This window comes from Pholcus phalangioides, unplaced genomic scaffold (assembly GCF_987345545.1).
Source record: "Pholcus phalangioides strain wild (caught in Gottingen) unplaced genomic scaffold, Ppha-v1.0 ptg000037l_1, whole genome shotgun sequence".
Taxonomy (NCBI): domain Eukaryota; kingdom Metazoa; phylum Arthropoda; class Arachnida; order Araneae; family Pholcidae; genus Pholcus; species Pholcus phalangioides.
The window spans coordinates 1,051,895-1,072,620 of NW_028301624.1; the positions used below are offsets into that span (position 1 = coordinate 1,051,895).

The 20,726-nt window shown below is 39.2% G+C and overlaps 1 protein-coding gene across 4 annotated transcripts in view; it reads right to left on the bottom strand.

Annotated features, from left to right (window-relative positions):
* The window catches only part of LOC149065862 (muscle calcium channel subunit alpha-1-like), a 140,003-nt gene that overhangs the window by 69,929 nt on the left and 49,348 nt on the right, over positions 1-20,726 (bottom strand). For all 4 annotated transcript variants that reach the window (XM_089253400.1, XM_089253399.1, XM_089253398.1 and 1 more), the window contains exons 2-7: positions 18,941-19,334; positions 13,627-13,732; positions 7,346-7,485; positions 7,157-7,263; positions 6,791-6,943; positions 90-289 (exon numbers count right to left, since the gene is read on the bottom strand). In XM_089253400.1, coding sequence (XP_089109526.1) covers positions 90-289; positions 6,791-6,943; positions 7,157-7,263; positions 7,346-7,485; positions 13,627-13,732; positions 18,941-19,334 — 1,100 coding nt within the window. The remainder of the gene's footprint in view (positions 1-89; positions 290-6,790; positions 6,944-7,156; positions 7,264-7,345; positions 7,486-13,626; positions 13,733-18,940; positions 19,335-20,726) is intronic.

Consider the following 20,726-nt stretch of genomic DNA (forward strand, 5'->3'; position numbering starts at 1 on the left):
CTCATGATTTTTTCATACCCTGGAATGACCCATGTACGAAAAAAAAAAGAAAGGGTAACACATATAAGAAATAGATGCATTTTACTTACATCATACAAGACATTAGTCCACCCTTCATTAGTGACACACTGAAACACTGTGAGCATGGCCAGACCGAAATTATCAAAGTTCGTTATTCCATCATTTGGTCCATCCCAGTATTCTCTGCAAACTTCTCCTTTCAATGCATCACACTGGAAGCCACTGGATGTTTGTGAACACGGATGGGGCTCTTCTTCGATAAACTCACCTTCAAAAGAAGAAACTGAATGTCATTTCTTGGCAAATTGGAAAAAAATTGGCATGAAAATAATGCAATTCTTATTTACTGCCATTGAATTTGCATATTTGTAGCCTTTCAAAGAGAAATAAGACTAGGAAGAATTATAAACTGCAACCCCCAAAGCAGAATGTTTTGCGATGTTCTGCAATGAGCCCTCAGCTGACTGAAAATGTTCTGCGGGAAAAATTTACATATACATAATAGCGTTTTTCTACACTTTTTTTAAAATTCTTCCAGATTGTTCTGCGACATACGTCATACATTGACATATTCTGCTTTGGGGACTGCAACTTGTCTAACTCAAATATGACCCCCCTCCCCCCTGTTATGCCAGAAACATGAATATGTTAACTTCCAGTATTTGGGAAATGAACTTTGAATGCTTACTCTGTGAATGTTATTTTCCTAAAACGTTTTATGACACGTTTCAATAGGGGTTAAACATTTGCATTTCTGGTAAAACTTATACTCACTTGAACCTTGTACACATTCCCCTATAGAATTTCTAACAAACTAGTGCATGACAGAATGCGTGTTCTGAGTGTATATGTGGTCCTAAGGCTAAGACCCTAGTGGGAGCTGCGAGCAAAGCGATGAATGAAAGAGAAGATAAGCGACATGAGAATATAGCTGTGAGCAAGGAACACAACACACATAGTGGGGACATTTAGTATAGCAGAGAGTATCGAATAGAAACTTGCAATCGGCATGGTATTTTTAATTAAAAAATGCTAAATAATTTCATAATTATAAAAACCATTGCTCAGACAACAGTTTAGAAATAATAGTGTGTAAATATCGCTATACTACGGAAATATTCCTCATATTTTGGTTGCTTTCGTCCTAACATCTTTTCCTACAGCACTTGAGTGCAATCACTTCCCGAAAAATCAATATTTTATACTAAATTTATGTATAAAAAATTGAGAAAAATATCAAGTTTATCAAAGCCCTCCCCCCCCCCCCAACTGTTTAAATTTGTATTAGCATAGGCAGCAGGGTATAAGTGGAAAATTTCCCCACTCGAATAGCTTTATTTGTATAAATATTTGTTGGTTTTCATCTTTTTTACATAAGAAACATAATTATTGATGCACAAAAATCCAGCATAAAACATTCAGCATGCTTCTCCAGTATGGAAATAATGACGGTACACAGAAAATAAACAAACAAATAAAACTTGCCAGTTTTTCCTCAGAAACATACATGATTTTTAATTCAGATTACTCAAATACATTTTCCCACATACGATGCACGATAAATTAGCTTAAAACTCAAAATATAAATCATTTTCGGTTTGGTTAAGAACGTGCGCACGAAAAAAGTTTGGTTTGACAGGAAATGTATGAAAATTATTCGGTACTTACTGTTTCCATTTGATCGTCCACACCATTTTGAATCACATCGAAAACTTAACATCAACGATTCTAGTGACAATTTTGACCTCAGTACCGCTTTTTAACAACGAAAACAAACCCTTCAACAGACATCTTGAAGCTACACACAAGCGAGCAGAGCGGCGAAAACAAAATATTTTGAATGTGCTGCTGTTATCGCTTGTCGTGGAATTCCCGCTCTGCTGCGGTACGTGCCACTATGCGCAGTTGAATTGAAATTCATGTGTTTGATTTCGCTGCATCAATCTCTTCTCTGCTCATTGCTCTGCTTCCCGTTTCACTATGTTTTCAGCCTCAGGCAGGGGCTCTTAATTTTTTTCAGCCTCTACCCAAAATCAACAAGATCAGCTTCATGACCCGTGGGACGATCTGTTTTTCAAAATTAGTAACACCAGTGATGCAATAAGTGCATTTATCACAGGACTGTAAAATGGATTTTTATGACTCATCTAGGAACATACTGCGAATCAAGTTTGGATCGTGTCCCCTAGCTCAAGAATTCCTGGCTGTAAGTGGGTTTTTATGGCCTATCTCTGAAGGGCCATTCCCCCCACTCCCAATCAAGTTTTAGTCGTGGTTGTGGCCCGTAGATTGACACCCCTGATTGTTAGTGGATTTGTACAACTCATCTCTAGAGCAGCTGCGAATCAGAGGTTTCGGTCATGGGCCATAGCTCAAGAATCCCTGCCTGTCAGTGGCTTTGTATGACCCATCTCGGAAGCCCACAGCGAATCAAATTTGGGCCGTGACCCATAGCTCAAAAATCCCTTTATGGGATTTGAACAACCATATCTCAGAAGCCTCGCGACTCATAGGTTAAGCACTCCCCTGCCCTAACATATTTATGTTCTCAGAATTGTGCTTGTTTCATGTTCTGGATGATGCTGCCATCTCTTTCATAATTCAACGTAAAAGATAGTCTATGCTTGATTTTTTCATGTTATGTCAGCATCATGCTGCAGGTCCGTCTGCTCTCTGAGAGGCAAGAGATTTTTTTAAATGGGAGAGTGGCTCACTTTCACACCTCGAAAGTTGGAAAACCGTAGAAAACCAACTTCAGCTTACCACCACGGTGGGGTAATGCAGTTCAAACTTGGATCCTCATAATGAGAGTCCAGTACGATGCCCAGACAACCACATAGCAGGAAAAACTGATAAACCCAAAAAGTGAAAATTTGTGAATTAATGTCTCTAGCATAAAAGAGGGGGGGGGGGACATATCTTTATTAACATTTGAGATATCAAAATGGGCGACCATGGGCTTAACCACTTCAATGACTTTCAACCTGAATTTGGCAAGAAATTAATGTACATAGTCTCAATGAAGTCCAAAGTGTTGATGGAGGAAAATGAAGGATACACATTTGGATGGTCATGAACAATGGGCGAAAGGATTGGGGGGAGGGTAAGCATGCATGTGCACAATAAAGAAATAAACAGCAGCCAGACATGTCCAAGCCCAAAGCAGTTGAAAGGAATGTGGCATTCCATGCAAAAGAGTAGGGTTTTTGACTTGAACAGCCAAAACATTGTATTATGTTCTGGCTTTACATCAGGGTTGCCTTAGGAGTATCGTGGGGGCCCCTGAGTACAATGATTTTTCTGAGGCTCCCATTTGTATAAAAATACCTGCCTACCAATTTACATTACTCTCGAAACTTGTAGGCCTATGCCCTCTCCAATCTCATTACTAGAGATGTGAGGCCAGAATATTCTCGGAGAACAAGAATATTCTCTTGGATGTAAAAACTGGAGAATAATTGAGAATATTCATTTTTCTCGTGAATAATGAAACATTTTTTAAAAATTTTGTTTATATTATGAAATATAAATTAATTTTCATTGCCTGAAACATTAAAAAAAGAAAGTAAATGAATTACCTTTTGGGTTAGATAAGACAATTGAATGAACGACGTTATTTGAATCCAAAATTGCAAAAAAGAACCATGACGTTTCGGAACTATAGGAAGTCCTTCATCAGTAGCAAAAACAAAATAACATAAGAAAAACAACGAAGAATACTCCTTATAGCGGGAGTTACTTGCTGTTGTAGACAAAAGAGTCTAATTCAAAAATGAACCGGAGACAAGAGCAAAGGACAGAAAAATAGCAGAGCCAATCAAGAATGTGATAGTGATGCTGATGGAGAAGAATAATTATTGTAGAAACTGTTGCCAGGTTTTTGAGAAGGGTGGTGTGCTAGTTAGGTCGTTGACCAACTGGTTTGGTCAATGACCAAACAACGAGGCTGTCCTCCTCTGCTCTTGTTGCCGGTTCATTTTTGAATACGACTCTTTTGTCTACAACAGCAAGTAACTCCCACTATAAGGCGTATATATTCTTCGTTATTTTTATTTTATTTTTCTTATGTTTTGTTTTTGCTACTGATGAAGGAACTTTCTACAGTTCCGAAACATGCATAGCCGTGGTTCTTTTTTGTAATTTTGGGTTCAAATAATGTCGTTCATTCAATTGTCTTATTCAAAAAAAGCAATTTTTGACATAATCACCCTTCCCCCCCCCCCTCCCCAATGGCAACTTTTAGTTTGAGAATATTCTCTTGATCATGATGAGAGGTTTTAAAAGTTTGGTTATAAAGATTTTAGAAACCTTGAGATTAAAACCTTACAAAATTATTTTAAAATAAGATAAATTTTCAGAAATAGGTTCAGAACAAAAAATTGAACCAAAAGGTGATTGATAAAGGAAGCAATTCTTATAAAATCACCTTCATTCTAAGAAGATACAGAAGTGTTGTTTTCTTCAATGTACATGCACTTAAATTCTGTATAAATAAAAATTCGAGAGAATTATGAATTCGATATACAATATAGAGAATATAATAGAAATTTTCTCTCAAAGGACTACTACAGTCGGCCCCCCGTATTCGCGGTTTTTTTTTTCTTTATTGGAAATTTTTTTGGAAACACTCAGCAATCGTCATTCATGTGTTTTGCTTACATAATTTGAGTAGTGCGTGTTTAGGATGGCTCATTTTTCTAGTGTTACTGATAATGCTTCGGAAAGACAAAAAAAAAGTGGAAGGTTTACAGAAAAATTGGATTGACTATGCTTGACGAAAGTAAGTCAATTGCTGTTGTGACCCGCCATTACAAAATCAACGAATCTATGGTAAGATATATCAAGAAAAAGGAATCTGAAATTCGTTCAGCCGTGGTTGTAGCTGCACCTGTGGCAGTGAAAACTTTGCATCGCCTATGGGATCAATGTGTTTCTCGCACTGAAAATGCTGTTTTTTGTGGGTACAAGACTACTACAAAAAAGGTATTAAAATTGATTGTAATATTATAACGGAAAATTTGATAACATTTTACGCTTCTATAAAGGGAAGGGCTGGTGAAACGTCTATTTCATCAGAATTTGATGCAAGTAAATACTGGTTTCATAGGTTTAAGAAACGGTTCAGATTACGCAATGTAAAAATCGTGGCAAACAAGCCTCTGCCGACCGGGAGGCAGCTAGAAAACTTCTAAAGACTTTGCAGAAAATTATTGAAGAGAAGGGTTATGCACCTCGCAGGTGTTTAACGCTGACGAAACTGCACTATTTTGGAAGAAAATGCCGCAAAGAACGTTTCTCAATCAAAAAGAAAAGCGAGCGCCTGGTTAAAGATAGACTTACTATGTTGTTTTGTGCAACAATGTGTATGGGTACATGATAAAGCCCACCGTAATTTTCAAATCTGCGAATCCGCGAGCATTGAAGAGAAAGGATGTCAAAGCTCTCAGTATTTTGGATGAACAATAAAAGGGCTTGGATTATGAAAACACTTTTCCTGGATTGGTTTAAACAGTGTTTTGTTCCAGAAGTCAGGAGGTACCTTGAGAGCGAAGACATGCCATTCAAAGTTCTTTTTATACTGGATAATGCTCCTGGACAACAAGATGTCAATGTGTTCAAAGCTGATGGTGTGGAAGTCCTCTACATGCCTCCTAATCAACATCTATCATTCAGCGAACATTAAATGCTCACTATAAACGCTACTCAATGGAGATGATTGCACGCAATAGATGCCAATGCATAAAATGTCTTGAAGGTATGGAAGAATTACACTATCTCTAATGCCATTACTGTCATAACTAGAGCCCTGGCAGCTCTTAAGTAGAAGACAAGTTTACCATGAGTAATATAGCCAAAGGACTTCGCAAATTCAAATCAGCAATAGATTATTTTCATGACATATGTAAGTTTTTCACATGTAGGAAAATTAGTAGAGGAAGCCTTGTCAACATATTCCAACATACTTGATGGCATGAAGAAAAAAACAGCAAACAATCACAATGTTCTTTCCGAAAACATTGACAACAACCGCTGCACACTCTTTTAAATTCCCTTCTACCTCTGCATCACCCTGCTCTTCTTACGATGCTCAATAAACGAGATAAACAAAAAAAATCTATGGTTTCAGTTATTTGCGGTCACCCTAGGAACATAACCCCCGCGAATACGGGGGGGGGGGGGCGACTGTATTATAAATTACTAGAGAATATATATTCCTATCGAAAATAATAATTATTCTCAAGTTATTTATCGAGATTATTTATTATAATACATGTTATTATATATATTCTTGATAATACTCTCTGGAAAGATTTCAGTAACTGAAGAATATTCTCATCAAGGAGAATATTCGAGAATATTCTCTGGAAGGACTATTATAATTTCAGAATAATTCTTATCATTTTCTATAAGAATATTCCCCAGTAATTTATAAAAGTAGTACTTCCAGAGAATATTCTCAAGAATATTATATGTATCTTTATTATAAATAACAGGAGAGTATTCTCATCTCAAGAACTTATAAGAATATTCTCAAGTTATTTAAAATAGTAGTCCTTCCAGAGAATATTGATGAGAATTCTCTTCTATGAGAATATTCTCCGAAAGATTATTCTCAAAAATTTTATATCGCTCTCTATTACCATAAGAACCTGGGCCCATTATTGGCGGCACTGCATTATATGCCTCAATTTTTCATAAAGCTTGCATCTGGAAAAACAAAGGCAGAACTTACTTCATTAAGTGCTATAATTATAAATATTCAACTCACCTGTGACATTATCGAAACAAGTTCTGTGGGTTTCGCCGGAAAACAGCTCCAGGCCAATGATAGCGTATATGATAATGACGAATATAACAAGCAGCGCAATATGTAACAAAGGAATCATGGCTTTCAAAATGGAATTTAAAACAACTTGTAAACCTGTAAATGAAAAAAAAGAGGATTTCGACAAAGTCTTTGAAATATTGGTGATAATCAATATACAAGTGGATCCAGCTCGAAAAAACATAACTTATTATGAAAACAAAACTTCTTTAACATGATCTACTATTGGGATGTATCGGAAACAAATCAATAAATTGCCACTATACAGGAATTAAAAGCCCAAAATACTGATAAAGACTAAAAACTCACTCGGGACTCCAGAAACTAATCGGAGGGGCCTCAAAACACGGAATGCTCGTAACGCTTTGACATCGAAACCTTCTTTGACGAGAGTAGATAATGCCGTACTTATGACACTGGGCAAAGAAAAGAACAAAATTAAAATAATGTAAAATGACTACGTTTTCATTATACGAAGACTTATAAGAAGCTACTCACCCTATAACTACAATTACAAAATCGAGAAGATTCCATGTATTACGCAGATAAGCACCAGGATGAAGTACAAGCCCGTAAGCGATGATTTTCATGATACATTCAGCAGTGAATATCACCAGAAATATGTATTCAATTTTTTCCTGTTTTTGTAAGACAAAGAAATATTTGGTTGGTTATATTTTTCAGAAACATTACTAGGTCACAAAAATTTTGTTACTAATTCTATACCCGTGAAATTCAAAACACAAGAAATATGAGTTATTCAACCACTGCTGGGAAAGTGTTCTGGAAATACATGTCATTGGGAATGTTTCCATGTGAACACACTAGGTGGCAGGGATGTACTTAAAACCACTCTGTTCTGCTTAATATCAACGCAAACATGGGCCAGTAGGTACTTTCGCACGTACATGGGAACCCAGGAATATATCAAGCACCACCACTAGTGTTGAACCTAATATTATGGTTTTCAGTCTATGGCCAAGCATGATTTTGTTGGCCCAAGAGAAAAATGGTGCTAAATACTTCTTTTTCAACTTTTATGAGAATATAACTCCTTCATGTCGAAAGATGTGCTATAATGAAATCAGAAAATCTTAGGCAGCAATACAGATTTTCTCTTTGGCATGTCTGTTCAAAATGACATTGCTATCATATCTTCACCTATGAACAAAAAACCTTGATCTCATCATGTCTGAGATGGAAAACCAATCATAGGCGTAAAGTTATCTAAAATATTGGGAGGGCTCAGAATGATTGGAATGGGATGCTTAAACCTAATACATACATATAGGTTATTATGGAGATAGTGGCAAATGTGTTGGGGCGCGAGTCTATGGGCCGGATACAAGTTTACACAGATGAAATCAATCTCAATCATATTTACATGTAGCCACCAATCTTGTTTTGATTCGCTGAGTTACATGACCTGTGATAATATTTCTTCAACGTTCACGAGATCACAATCCATTGTAATACAAATGAACCTCAAAGACGAAACCGTGTGCACGATCATTATTCACTCTTCATTTAGTTGTATCCATTATAAGCAGTTAATGGGTGGTGGTAAAGGGGGCATTCACCTTCCCTCTCAACATCAAAAATGTGTGTGGGTGGGGCAAGGCTTGGTCGAGGGATACTGCAAAAAGGAATAAATACTTCGATTACTTTGTAGACAGTTTAACAAAGCAATAGCTTAAAATTCTGTCCAAGCCCAGGAACCCATAGGTCTAGGAGTTTGACAGGACACCACGCAAGGCAGTCTCTGTATCTCATAAGTTTGGACTCTTGTAAAAACTGTTTTTACACCAGTCCAGAAAATACTTAAACCTATCTCTGTGTGTGGGTGACCCAATATATATTGAAATTTGTATTTAGTGTTGAAATGATATAAATTTAATGAAGTTGATATATACAGTCGAACTCGCTTATAACGAACACAGATATTACCAATTTTCAGTTATAACAAATGTTTTCCATGTTCCGAGAATTTCGAAGTGCTTATCTGTTTTTTTAAGTGCTTATAACAAACACCAATTTTTCAGCAAAGTATGCCTACAACAAATTTTCAACGGTTTTCAAGCATGAATTTTTCCAAATTTTCTTTGTAGCCTTATCTAAATCTTCTCATGGGTAGATTTATCTTTCTACAATGCGTAGCTGCAACTAATAAAATTTCTTCCTTTTTTGGAAGACATTCTATTACAGCATTTTTGAATACTGTTCAATCTTCTTTTGCTTCCCTTTTTTTCTTCTTTTTCTTTGTCAAGTCCTATTTTTTGAAAGGATAATGTCAATAACACTCCACTATACACAAGAAGGTTTTTAACAACTGGCTGTTGTGTGCAAAGATGAATTTTCTCTTTCCAAAATTTATCTTCGCAACAGCCAGTTGTTAAAAACCTTCCCAAGTCCTATTTCGCTTGCAGAAAACCTTATTAGAAAGAAAAACTGAAGGTATTTATTGCCAACAATTTAACACCTTTTGTGCACTCGTGCCACTGCCTTAGGTAGCTAAATTTAGACATTGGTTGTGGTGGTGTTATCAAACAAAAAAAACGTGAAGGACTTTTTCCTGAATGATTGAGGGAATTCGATGAGATGAGCCTTAAGAAACAAAAGATTTGTCTTCTAATAGACAATTGTACGTCTCACAACACCAAGAGGGTTTTGAAATTGATCAGAGTTCATCATCTGCCATCAGATTTCACACGTAAGTTACAGCCTCTGGATCAAAAGGCATAATAAAGAACCTTAAAGTAATGTAGAGAAGTGTACTCTGAAAATATTTAACTAGTGTAAAAAAAGATTAAGCAGCAATAATTGATGTGTGACAAGCTTGCTTCATGTTAGCTAATGCTTGGAATGATGTTTCGGAAGTGGCCATTCAGAATTGTTGGAGGCATGCAGGGCTTTTGACAAAATATTCATGGGAACGGACCGAAAATCAATCGAGTGTTCATCATTCTGCCATTCACGAAAATGAAGTTAATGAAACTTGAATTCACCTAACACAAAAAAGAATGATTGTTCCTGAATTTTCTTTTCAAGACTATGTAAATGTTGATGCATACATACCGTGGAAACCCAGATGAGATGCAGACTCAATGAAATCCCAAAATAAAAATACGATTTCAAGTGATGAAGATAAAGCACCAGGACCAGATGATATCTATCCCAGGGTCCTCAGGGAATGTGCTAATGAATTGTTGGGTCCAGTCGCACAGATATACAGGAGTAGTGTTGCTGTATTGTTCCAAGGGATTGGAAACTTGCTAACGTTGTACTTAAGAAGATATTTAAGAAGATTAGTAGAGAAGCTGTGTCCAATTATCGTCCAGTGAGTTTGACGAGCTCCCTCTCGAAAATTTTGGAAATCATTATCAAAAGGCAGTTGGTAAAGTGGATAGATGATAATAATGTATTGTTGGATAATCAGCATGGGTTAAGGAAGGGAAAGTAAAGCGTGACTAACCTCCTTTGCTAGTTCTATGATCACGTGACGAAGGCTTTGGGTAAGGGCAAAAATATAGATGTTTACCTTGATTTCCAGAAGGCATTCAATCGGGTCCAACATGGTAAACTCCTAAAGTATTTACACGAGATTGGGATTGGGGGCAACTTGTTGAATTGGATAGAATCATGGTTGAGAGATAGGTCACAATGAGTTATGGTGAGCAGGGAATTCTCTGGTTAGACAGACATCACAAATGGATTTCCTCAAGGAAGTGTCTTTAGCCCCATATTTTTTTTGCTTTTCATTGATAAACTCGGTCAGAATATTGATGGGATTGCTAGCAAATTCGTAAATGACGTGAAGCTAATAGGGGTAATCAGGAATCAAAGCGATAGGGAGTTGCTCCAGACAACTTAAACAGGATTGCAGAATGGGCAAATGAATGGAGCATGACGTTTAGTGTTGATAAGAGCATGGCCGCTCATTTTTGTTCGAACAACCTACTGTTCTCTTATGAGTTGAATGGTGTCACTATCCAGAATGCAACTAGGGTCACTGATTTGGGAATTCTCATTGACGAGCAGCTTAGGTTTTCTGAACACTGTTCAGCGGCGCTCAGAAGAGCGAATGAAATGCTTGGTTTCATTTTCAAAAAGGTCTCTTCGCGTTCTCCTAAAGTCTTTCTCCCACATTTCCGAGGATTAGTTTGTTCTGGACTGGAGTATGCTTTGAGGTTTTGGAGACCATACCTACAGAGGGAGATAGACCTGGTTGAAGGGATGCATAGAAGAGCTGCGTGTGCCCTTACTGGCACACAGGACTTTAGTTATCAAAAGAGATTTCATTTTTTCAATGATTACATTGGATGAACACAGGTATCGGGGAGATATGATCAAAGTTTTCAAAATTTTCAATGGGATTGGAGTATGAATTATCAATACACTGTAAATCAACTGTTTTTACAAGGGGACACCAGTATCGATTGGTAAGGAACAATGCAAGGTTATGGTGCCGCGGAGAATTTTTCTCTAATAGGGTTGTTAATAAATTAAATAGCTTATACCCACGGAGGTAGTAAATTTTAACACAATTGGTACATTTAAAAAGAAATACGATAAACATTTTGACATCTAAATTGAGAAGCTATCCATATCTTGAATAAGACAACCATAAGTATTCTTATGGGCATTGTATAATATTTTTATCATGTATATATATTGTTTGTGATTGTATGTATTGTTTAATTGGGTTGCCGTATTTTTGAAATATATGACATCCATATTTATTATGAGCATCTTTTCCTCAGCCACCTCGTTGGGCATTTTGCCTGTTGTGGTCTTGTATTTGTGCATATTGATATAATTTTTAACACCCGTTCCTTCCCCCAAAAACCTTCAAGTCAATTTCCATCTATGAAGCAGTTAATCCTTTTGTTTAAAAAAATGCAGTTGCACCAATAATGAAATTACCTTTTTTTCGATTAGCTCCCGAAGAAAATCAAATCATTTTTCTTCTACGGCGACGAGGATGGTCAAACTTTTTTCCATAAATATATAAAAGGGACCGCGTACACGTGAGTAACAAGTGGACAAAGGCGACAACCGACATTTTCATGGATTTCAAAAAAATAAACATAGTCGGCTTTGACCAACGTTCAGCTTGCAATACAGTAATAATTACACAGGAAGTAAGCAACTAAAGACTATATGCTGATCGTTGACGGAAATCGAGGGGGAGGGGATGAGATTCATAAGTACACAAATGAAAGCAGTAAAAAAAATACATTTTAAAAATATTTTTTCATGCATAGTTATACGCTGCAAGTTATACGTTGGAATCATTAGAATTTCTTCCTCATTACGATTGTAAATACAGTCGACGCTCGTTATAACAACCCCCTTCGTTCCACGATAAACGGTCGTTACAACGATCGTTATTATCGGAAGTATTTAAAAAAATATTCCTATAAATATTGTCTGACAAACTGTTTATTGCATTGACGGAATAAAATATAAAAATTCTTTCATTTTTTTTAGATTATGTAGCCTGACATAATTTCAGTTCAACAAACATTAAATACATTATACAGTGCGTGTATTATAGCAGGCCCGTTGCCAGAAATTTCGTTCGGGGGGGGGGGGAACCAAAGTGATGACCAAATCTATTGTTCTATCGTTTTCCCTTTTTCGGTCATTTCCTCACATTTCGGAGGGAGCAGACCCCCCATGTCCCCGCTACGGCCTTGTATTGTAGCCACGAAAATATTATACATGGCCAAAAACCTACATTTATTTAATACTACATGTGGTGAACATGGGCTGAGATACGAGGGGGGGCGTGGGGGTATTGCCGCCCCCCCCCCCAGCGTCAAAGGTGGAATCGACTGATCTTATATATGTATATGTTAATTCACATCATCATCATTGTGCCCCCCAGCAATAATGACCGTGCTCCCACAGACTTCCAAGTCTATCACCGCATATGGTGGCGAAACAATTAATTCCCGTGCCTCAAAATTGTGTCTGAGAAATTGAGGAAAATAACGCAATGAAATTTGAAATATAAAAAAATCAACAACGTGGAAATCAAGAGTGAGCCACCATTTGTGAGAAAATGAAACGGTAAGCGGGGCTTCCAGTGATGGTACTAGTTAACCATTGGGTTTTTCCGTACAAGTGACATCACTAACTTTAAACAGCTACGTTTCATACCTTCCTCTTCAAACACCAAAGTCAAACACACTAAATGATGAATTTTGTCCATTTCTTTGCAAAAAAAATGGAGGAGTTCGGTCGTTGTAATGGATTGAATCATATTTACCGGTCGTTATACTTGATAAAAAATAACATAACGGAAACAGGAAAACATCGGGAAAAGGCCAGACATGTCACACCGGTCGTTATAACGAGCTTTGACTGTATCGTTGCATTTATTCATCTTACATTTTGGTCACGTTCATGTTGGGCATCTTACTCTTTTGTAAAATGTATTTTAATTCATTGTGTTTTGCAATGGCTCATAGTTTCTCAAACATCAACAATTTTATTAATAATTTGGGAATTTTCCTCAGAATTGGCAATGTCCCGAGCTTTCTCAATTCTCCCCCTCCCCATATCAAATATGGTCTGCATCATAATATGGGACAAACAAGTGCTTCACTTTTTTTTTTTCGGAAGGCGTTTGTAAAACAACTTCTCCAACACAAAATAAAAAAATTTTATAATCAAACAATATTTTAGAATACTCAGTGAATCAATTGAGTATGCTAAAATGTAAAGAATTTCGATTTAATGTTAAGCAGAATAAAAAACAAAGTGTAACTTACGAGATATGCATTGGTTTGATTGGAATCTCCACAGGGGAATGGAGTATACACAGCTAAAGCTACACAATTGGCAAATATAGTTAAAAGAATAAGATATTCAAAAGGTCTGTGATTACGTTAAGAAAAAGTCTCAAATAATAACTATCATTTAATTTAGTTAATTTATACGATAATTACTGACACAATGAATACAGATTTTTTCACCACAAAAAACACTCTTATTTACCAGTACCATAGAAATCAATTAATTTTCGAGTATGAATTTTGTATCCCTTTCATACCGTGGTGCCACAGATGTGGGGGTTGCTTTTTGTCATTGTAGAATTTTTCTTTTGACCTCAGGGAGTTAAGCCCTGACAAACTATTATGAGAGTTTTGAGTTAGAAATATGGTTGATATGAACTTTCGGGGAGTTTCCATCAGAGTGCAGCACTTAAAGTTTCAATTTCAGGAGGGTTTTTTAGGATGACTTCTAGGAGAAAGTTTCTGCGAGAAAACAGATTTATTACATAAAATGTAGCAATAAAACACTGGAAAGAAATTGTATGTGAAGATGAATATACCCTGCATCATGTTGGCTGAATAAATTTGAACGAAATGAATAATTTCTTCAAAAATAAAAATAAAATAACAAAATACAAAAATTGAGAGTTTTGCATTTTTATAATTAAAAATGAAAAAAACATTTTGAAAATTCCAAAAAATAAATGCTCGTGTCTGAAAGGGGTGTAGTTTTTGAAATATTGGACCCTTCCCTGACATTTCAAACTTGTCCGTGACGGAAATTTTCAGAAGTGTAACCCATCGAACCCTCCCGGACCTATTGCCCTGTAGCTCGGAAGCTATATAGTATATGTTACGGCCAAAAGCAGGCCAGTTTGTGAACTGATCGAGAGGTGTGGACAAAGTTTGGTTATTAGAAATAACTAGTGTTTTTTCGACTTCGGCCGGCCATTTCGCGATGTGGCTAGAGATCCCTGGCCAAAATTCGATGTGCTACATCAGCATTTTCCGGTAGGTGGCACATCCATCGCTTCTGGTTTGCTGAGCAATTTGAGAAAAATGGCATTGAAAATTCACATTATTTATCATCACTTGTTGCAACTAAGACTAAATGAATAAATTAATATCATGTTTTTTTTTCCCCTTCTGAAGGACTCATTACTCCATGCTATTTTTCGAACTGGCTGGCCAAACCACATAATGAAGAAAAGATCGACATTGGTTGGTCAATTTACAGCTAAATTGGCCACTGCATGAACTGGCCTATTTTGGGCTTCGGTCGTAAAATATACACGCAGTAGTTCATATAATGCCGAACATAAACGATTAAGACCTATTGGAACATATATGTAAAGTGCCTTTAATTAATTAAAATTTACGTGTAACAAAGTTGCCGTGGGAAGCACGCATCGTTCTGCCTCTTCTCGCCACGTCAAATGAGTAGTTGAAAAAAATGCAAAGGATGAGCTCTTTAATCCACCTTCTTCCTCCTCCTAAGTAGATCATAGCACTCCGCTCTGCCTCAATGAAGAGATACAGTATCAGCAGGTAGTCGAAGACGCCCTGGGCCATGCTGGAAGCTGTTCGTGTATGTCTTACGAACGTAATATGAAGTTTGTTTCTGTGTAATGCTTTTTTTCTAAACCGAGCACAAGTTAGATCTATCGCCATCTATGGGCAATTTATTACCTAGTGAGTTATGCCGGAAGGGTGTGTGTGTACCTAACAGTGTAAGGGTATATCTAGTGTTCTGATTTTTCAGTGCTGCCATCTATATTTCAGAAGTGAAGTGTAATGTTTGAATCACAATTGTACTGTTTAAAATGTCTCGCAGACCTACAAAGGGATGATCGGCTCGCATTCGCGCCTCGAAGTTGGGAACCACATGTGTAATGACGGTGAGTGATAATGGGTGAAGTGTAATGACTGAAATATTTGTACCGTTTAGGTCTGCTGCTCTCGGTGGCGAGACCTTTGACGGTGAGATCGGCTCGCATTAGTGCCTCGAAATTGGAAACTACAGAAAACCAACTTCAGGTGACCTCCACGGTGGCGCAGGTGGGGTTCACTTCACCACCTTTCTGGATTCGACACCTGACTGACCTGCCCCCTCATACTTATAGCCTTAAATTCCTAGGCGATAGGGAGAAAAACGCCAATAAATGTTGGTGTAATTACCACTTTACTTCTTGTTATTTAGCTCATGTAAATTAGACGCTAAGGTGTTAGAGAAACAGTCTCTGTACGAAATCCACCCAATTATCCAGATAAGCCAATGCACAACGCCTTGATGCCTTTCACAATTATGGTATGGCCATTATATTTCGAAAAAACTCTACTAAACTAACTCTCTAAACTACTTTCTATTCGAAATGCATAGGCGACCTCATGCATTTTTTTTGTGTCAATTCGATCATTAAAAGGGGAAAAAATTTATGTACATTTCCTCAATCATTTAATGGTGCGTAATAGCCATTACGAATATTTTTTAATGATCAATAATAATCATGCGGATCGTAATGTTCGAAGGGTATAAAGATTCTTTATCCCAGATTAGTGGTGGTTCCCCCAACTTTCAATGCTTCAAGTATCCCCCTTTCCTAGAAATACGTAGGAGGCTAGAGTATCACTAGTTATACGTAAGATCAGTGGCGTCGGAGCCAGGGTGTACCGAGTACCCACAGTAATTTTTGGCATGGGTCCGAGCACCCGTAGTATCGAAACACTTCCGACGCTCCTGCGTAAGAGGCACGTGTAGCGCTTTTCCCTAGAATCGCATTCAAAGCGTGGGATGCGTAAGAAACATGCTTACCCTCTATATAGAGCAGTGTTTCTCAACCGCCGGGCCCTGATATCATTCATACCGGGCCGCGAGTGATTAGCCGTTTTATTTTCTCTCATTCATTTTCCTTCGATCGCGTGTTTGACCGGGCCTTCGACTCACAAAAATGAATGAAACCGGGCCGTGGGCTTGAAAAGGTTGAGAACCACTGCTCTAGAGGAGCCATTCAAGTATTACGTCAGCATCGAGGGGGGGGGGGGGGGTTCGGATTTGCTGACTTTTGATGACAAGTGGGGAGGGGGGGGGGTTTGAAGGTTGCTTACGTCATCAACCACCCTTTTTGAAGATATGAACACAGGTTCATATTATCACAGGTTGTAAATCGCTGTTCTGGACGCACACATTCGATATATGAAAGACTTCGAATCTCTCTTTAGCGAAATACATGTTTGAGACCACGACGAATAGATGAGTAAAGGAAGAAACGCATTACCGCTGACGTGACGTTATAATTACACGTTCCCTACTCCAGCAGTCAAAATGAAAAAGTCCAGTAGCCGGGGCGGCTTGAGAAAAAAATCTGTACCCGCGCGGGACCTATTTTTGGCGTCCCCGACGACGTTTCTTTGGTAAACAAAGCGTTTTTTACCCTCTCAGCTGGTATTTAAAATGCCCCCTGCTAGAGCTGTGCCCGGTGTGACCATACGGGTCGCAGGCCCAAGAGCCACCCCTCCCAGTTAGACCAACACATTCCGTACGTAACACAAAAAATGCAGGAATCTTGAAGTAAGATGGCAGCACTACTAGATCACAAACACGCATAACTCTGACAACAGCGTTAGAGCCATATATATATACACATGCAAAACATTCCTGCATGCACCGAATCATTAGAAATTCCTGAGAGGATTCCTCACGAAATGCAATTTCGAAGTGCAGTTTATGAACTACAATTGCTTTATGAAGTGTACGTTCAAGTGGTCTTTTGGGAGGCTGAGAACATTTTTCCCATGAAGTCATCGATCCTTTTTTGGTCACGTGTCCTGTCTGTTTGTCAGGTTGAAAGTGTCATGACGGCCTAGTAATGTCTTGGGATATTTTCTCTTCAATGTTTGTGGTGCTTGATACTTGAACCAAGCATCATCAACGCATCTCGGTACGTATGCACATTCTCAGAATGTGTGTCGCGGGCGATTTATTTGTGTCTGTTAGGTCTACGACGCGGTCCTTTGTTAGACTATTCTGGGGAGCTGCATAAACATGTTGACTAGGGCTTGGAAAGTTTCAATAGCTGGCTGATGTGAAGGTAAATTTCTTGTGGGGAATCGAACCCACTTCCTCTCACTTACCGGATGAGCGTGTCAGACCACTGCGCTACAAGGGAAAAAGGAACTCAATCTTTCCTTAGAGCTCGTGTGCGCTGTACGGGGTCGTACATGGACGGCCAGGCCTAATTCAGGCCAAAGCTCACAACTGCTCTGGTGATGGCCCCTGGTGGATGATTCATCTTCGCATTAACCAGCTGTTGGAGACCTCGCATGGATAGCGAAGAGTGACGTCATCCTTGGATAGGGCTAGGTAAGGCGACTTGATAAGCTATTTCAAGTGGTTATAAGGCTAGACAGGCGCGGGAAACGGAAGTTTGAGAACAATTGTCATTTGACAATTTATAAACAGTATACGTCCGGGTTGCTCTACATTTTGGATAGTACAGGCCGCTTCACTGGTTTGAAAACGTGTCGCGGGCAATTTAAGTAATCTAGAAATGTGTCGCAGGAAATTAGTGATCCGGAAATGTACTGATTGCAATTTAAGTGATTAGAAAAATGTCAGAGCCAGATAAGTGATCTATAAAAATGCCGCGGGCCGCTTAAGTGAACTGTAAATATGTCGTAGGCAGCTTAAGTAATCTTGGTGATATACATACCGATGACCTGCATGCATATTAGACAGCTGCAGCTGATGTCTGGTGAACAAACCACAGGTTGGATCTATTATCCAGGCTAGAGGTGGTCCCGTCGTAACCATCCCCCTAATTCAGTGGCACTTTTAGTGCAGGGCCAGAACTAGAGGGGATGGGGGCAACCACCCCTAGTGGCAAATTTTAAGGGGGTGGCAGTTTTAGGTGAAGAACAAAGAACGCCGTTATAAAATTGTCAAATTTTTAAGCTATGAAGGCGGAAAAATCGGATATGCCCCGGGTAGCAAAAATCATAGTTACGGCCCTGCTTCAGTTTATGTCGAAGATATGGGGTCATTCAAGTATTACGTCATCATCGATGGAAAGGGGGGGGGGGGTTCCGATTTGCTGACGTTTGATGACAGGGGGGGGGGGTTGGATAATGCTTACGTCATCAACCACCCTTTGTGAAAATATGACTTAGGATTCAGAGGGGCAGAGCTGATGACGAAATTTTGCTGACAAAGGGGGCGGGGGGCAAAAATGGCAAAAAATTTGCTTACGTAATACTTGAACAGCCCCTATGTTACGAGATTTCCATGTTTTCTTTAGAAAATCGAAAAGGATACTTCCATTCGACTATGTCGATGCATAGCTTCCTGATGGGATTTTTGAGAGTCAGGCAGAACAGCGCCCTCGCCGGTCTCTCGACGATTTTGGGCTGTTTGCGGACGGGCCTCTTCCTCTCCTGCTTCTCCTTGTCCATCCCAGTGGCTCCGAGGGCTGTCTGCCAGGCACTGGACAAGGGTTTCTCGACCTCCCCCTTGACGCTGCTGTCGACGGTGGTGCCGACCTTGTTCTGGCTGCCGCCGAAAGCACTCTGGTGGTTGTTAGGTGCGGCTGTACAGTTGGCGGCGAGAGGCGACGAGCTGTTGTCCTGCTGGTGCTTTGTGTCGTTCGGCGTCGAAGAGGGCGGTCCACCAACACTGAGCCGACTCGCTGGGTTTGCATTTTCATTGTGAGCTGCAAAGGGAAATAGAAAATTATTAAAAATAGTCACACATACTTCAATCGGAAATATGCGCAGAATCACTGAGAACGAGATTATTATTTTTTTTTTTGCGAGAAGACACAGCACTGGTCTAGCCCCTACGAATACTGAAGTCAGGATATGCACTCATAATAATGACCTGTGTGGCCAGGACCTCCGATATTTTGTCAGAAGGGCCAAACACGCATTTTAGCCCTTCCCCCCGTGTGATGTAGAAGGAACAGTTAAAGGGTGAATTCAGTCAGCGCACCCCCCCCCTCTTCCAGCGCCAATCAATGGTTGAAAATTGCCGTATGGCGATAAATGACCGGAGTTGTTGTGCGGTGAAAGAGTGTTCTCCAGTGCCAGGAGCACCAGACCCGCTTACTCTTCTCAACCGCTACCCCAGTTGCGGCCCTGTGTCTGAGTATCTTGATTGTCAATAAGCATGCCGGGTAGGTCAGGGTTTGATCCCAACCAGTTGCCGCTGTGGTGGTCGAGTGGTTATAGTGACGGACTCACGATGCGAGGATCCGGGTTCGAACCCCACAGTGGTGGTCGGCTGAAGTTGGTTTTCTGTGGTTCCCAACTTCAAGGCGCAAAGGCGAGCCGATCTCCCCGTTAAAAAGTCTCGCCACAGAGAGCAACAGTCCTACAACGATAAATTATTCAATCATAACACTTCACTCATAGTTAGAAAAACTGGTGGCAGATGGCAGCACTACACATAACAAGCATTACAGAGAAACAACAAAACCTCACGTCATGTTTCACTACATGTACCGATTCGTTGGGGGGTTCCACGTGAGGGGGGGGGGGGGTGCATGTGAATGCAATTTCATTCATTTCCTAGTAGGTACGGCCTCCAAAAAATGGCTCGGGGATCCATGATGTTCTTAAGTCAGCCACCTCGTTGGGCAATTTGCCTGTTGTGGCGTTGTATTTGTATTCGTTGTATTTGTATTCGCAGTGTACAGCGTTGGTCGGAAGTTTTTGGCAATTTCATTATTCCAAGTTGCAAATGAGTTATTCGATAAAAACAGAAGATCCTAGAACCACAGTGAATAGCAGACATCTTACAACACACACGCTAAAACCCGTGCGTGGCCCTCGGAGTCATCTAATGGGGCCCATGACCTCAAACCTAATTTTTCTTAAGATGAACCAAGTGGCACATTTACAAATCACTTATGTGACCCGCGGAACATTAATCACTTCACTGAACCGCGGCATGGTTCCAGATCACGTGTGACCTGCAATGCAGTTGCACGCCACATAAGTGGTCCGCGGAACATTTCCAGATCGCTTAAAGGACCTATGGTCCTTTACATGATTATTTACAGACCTGCTGAGTGACGCACACAGTGCTATTTAACACCATTCAA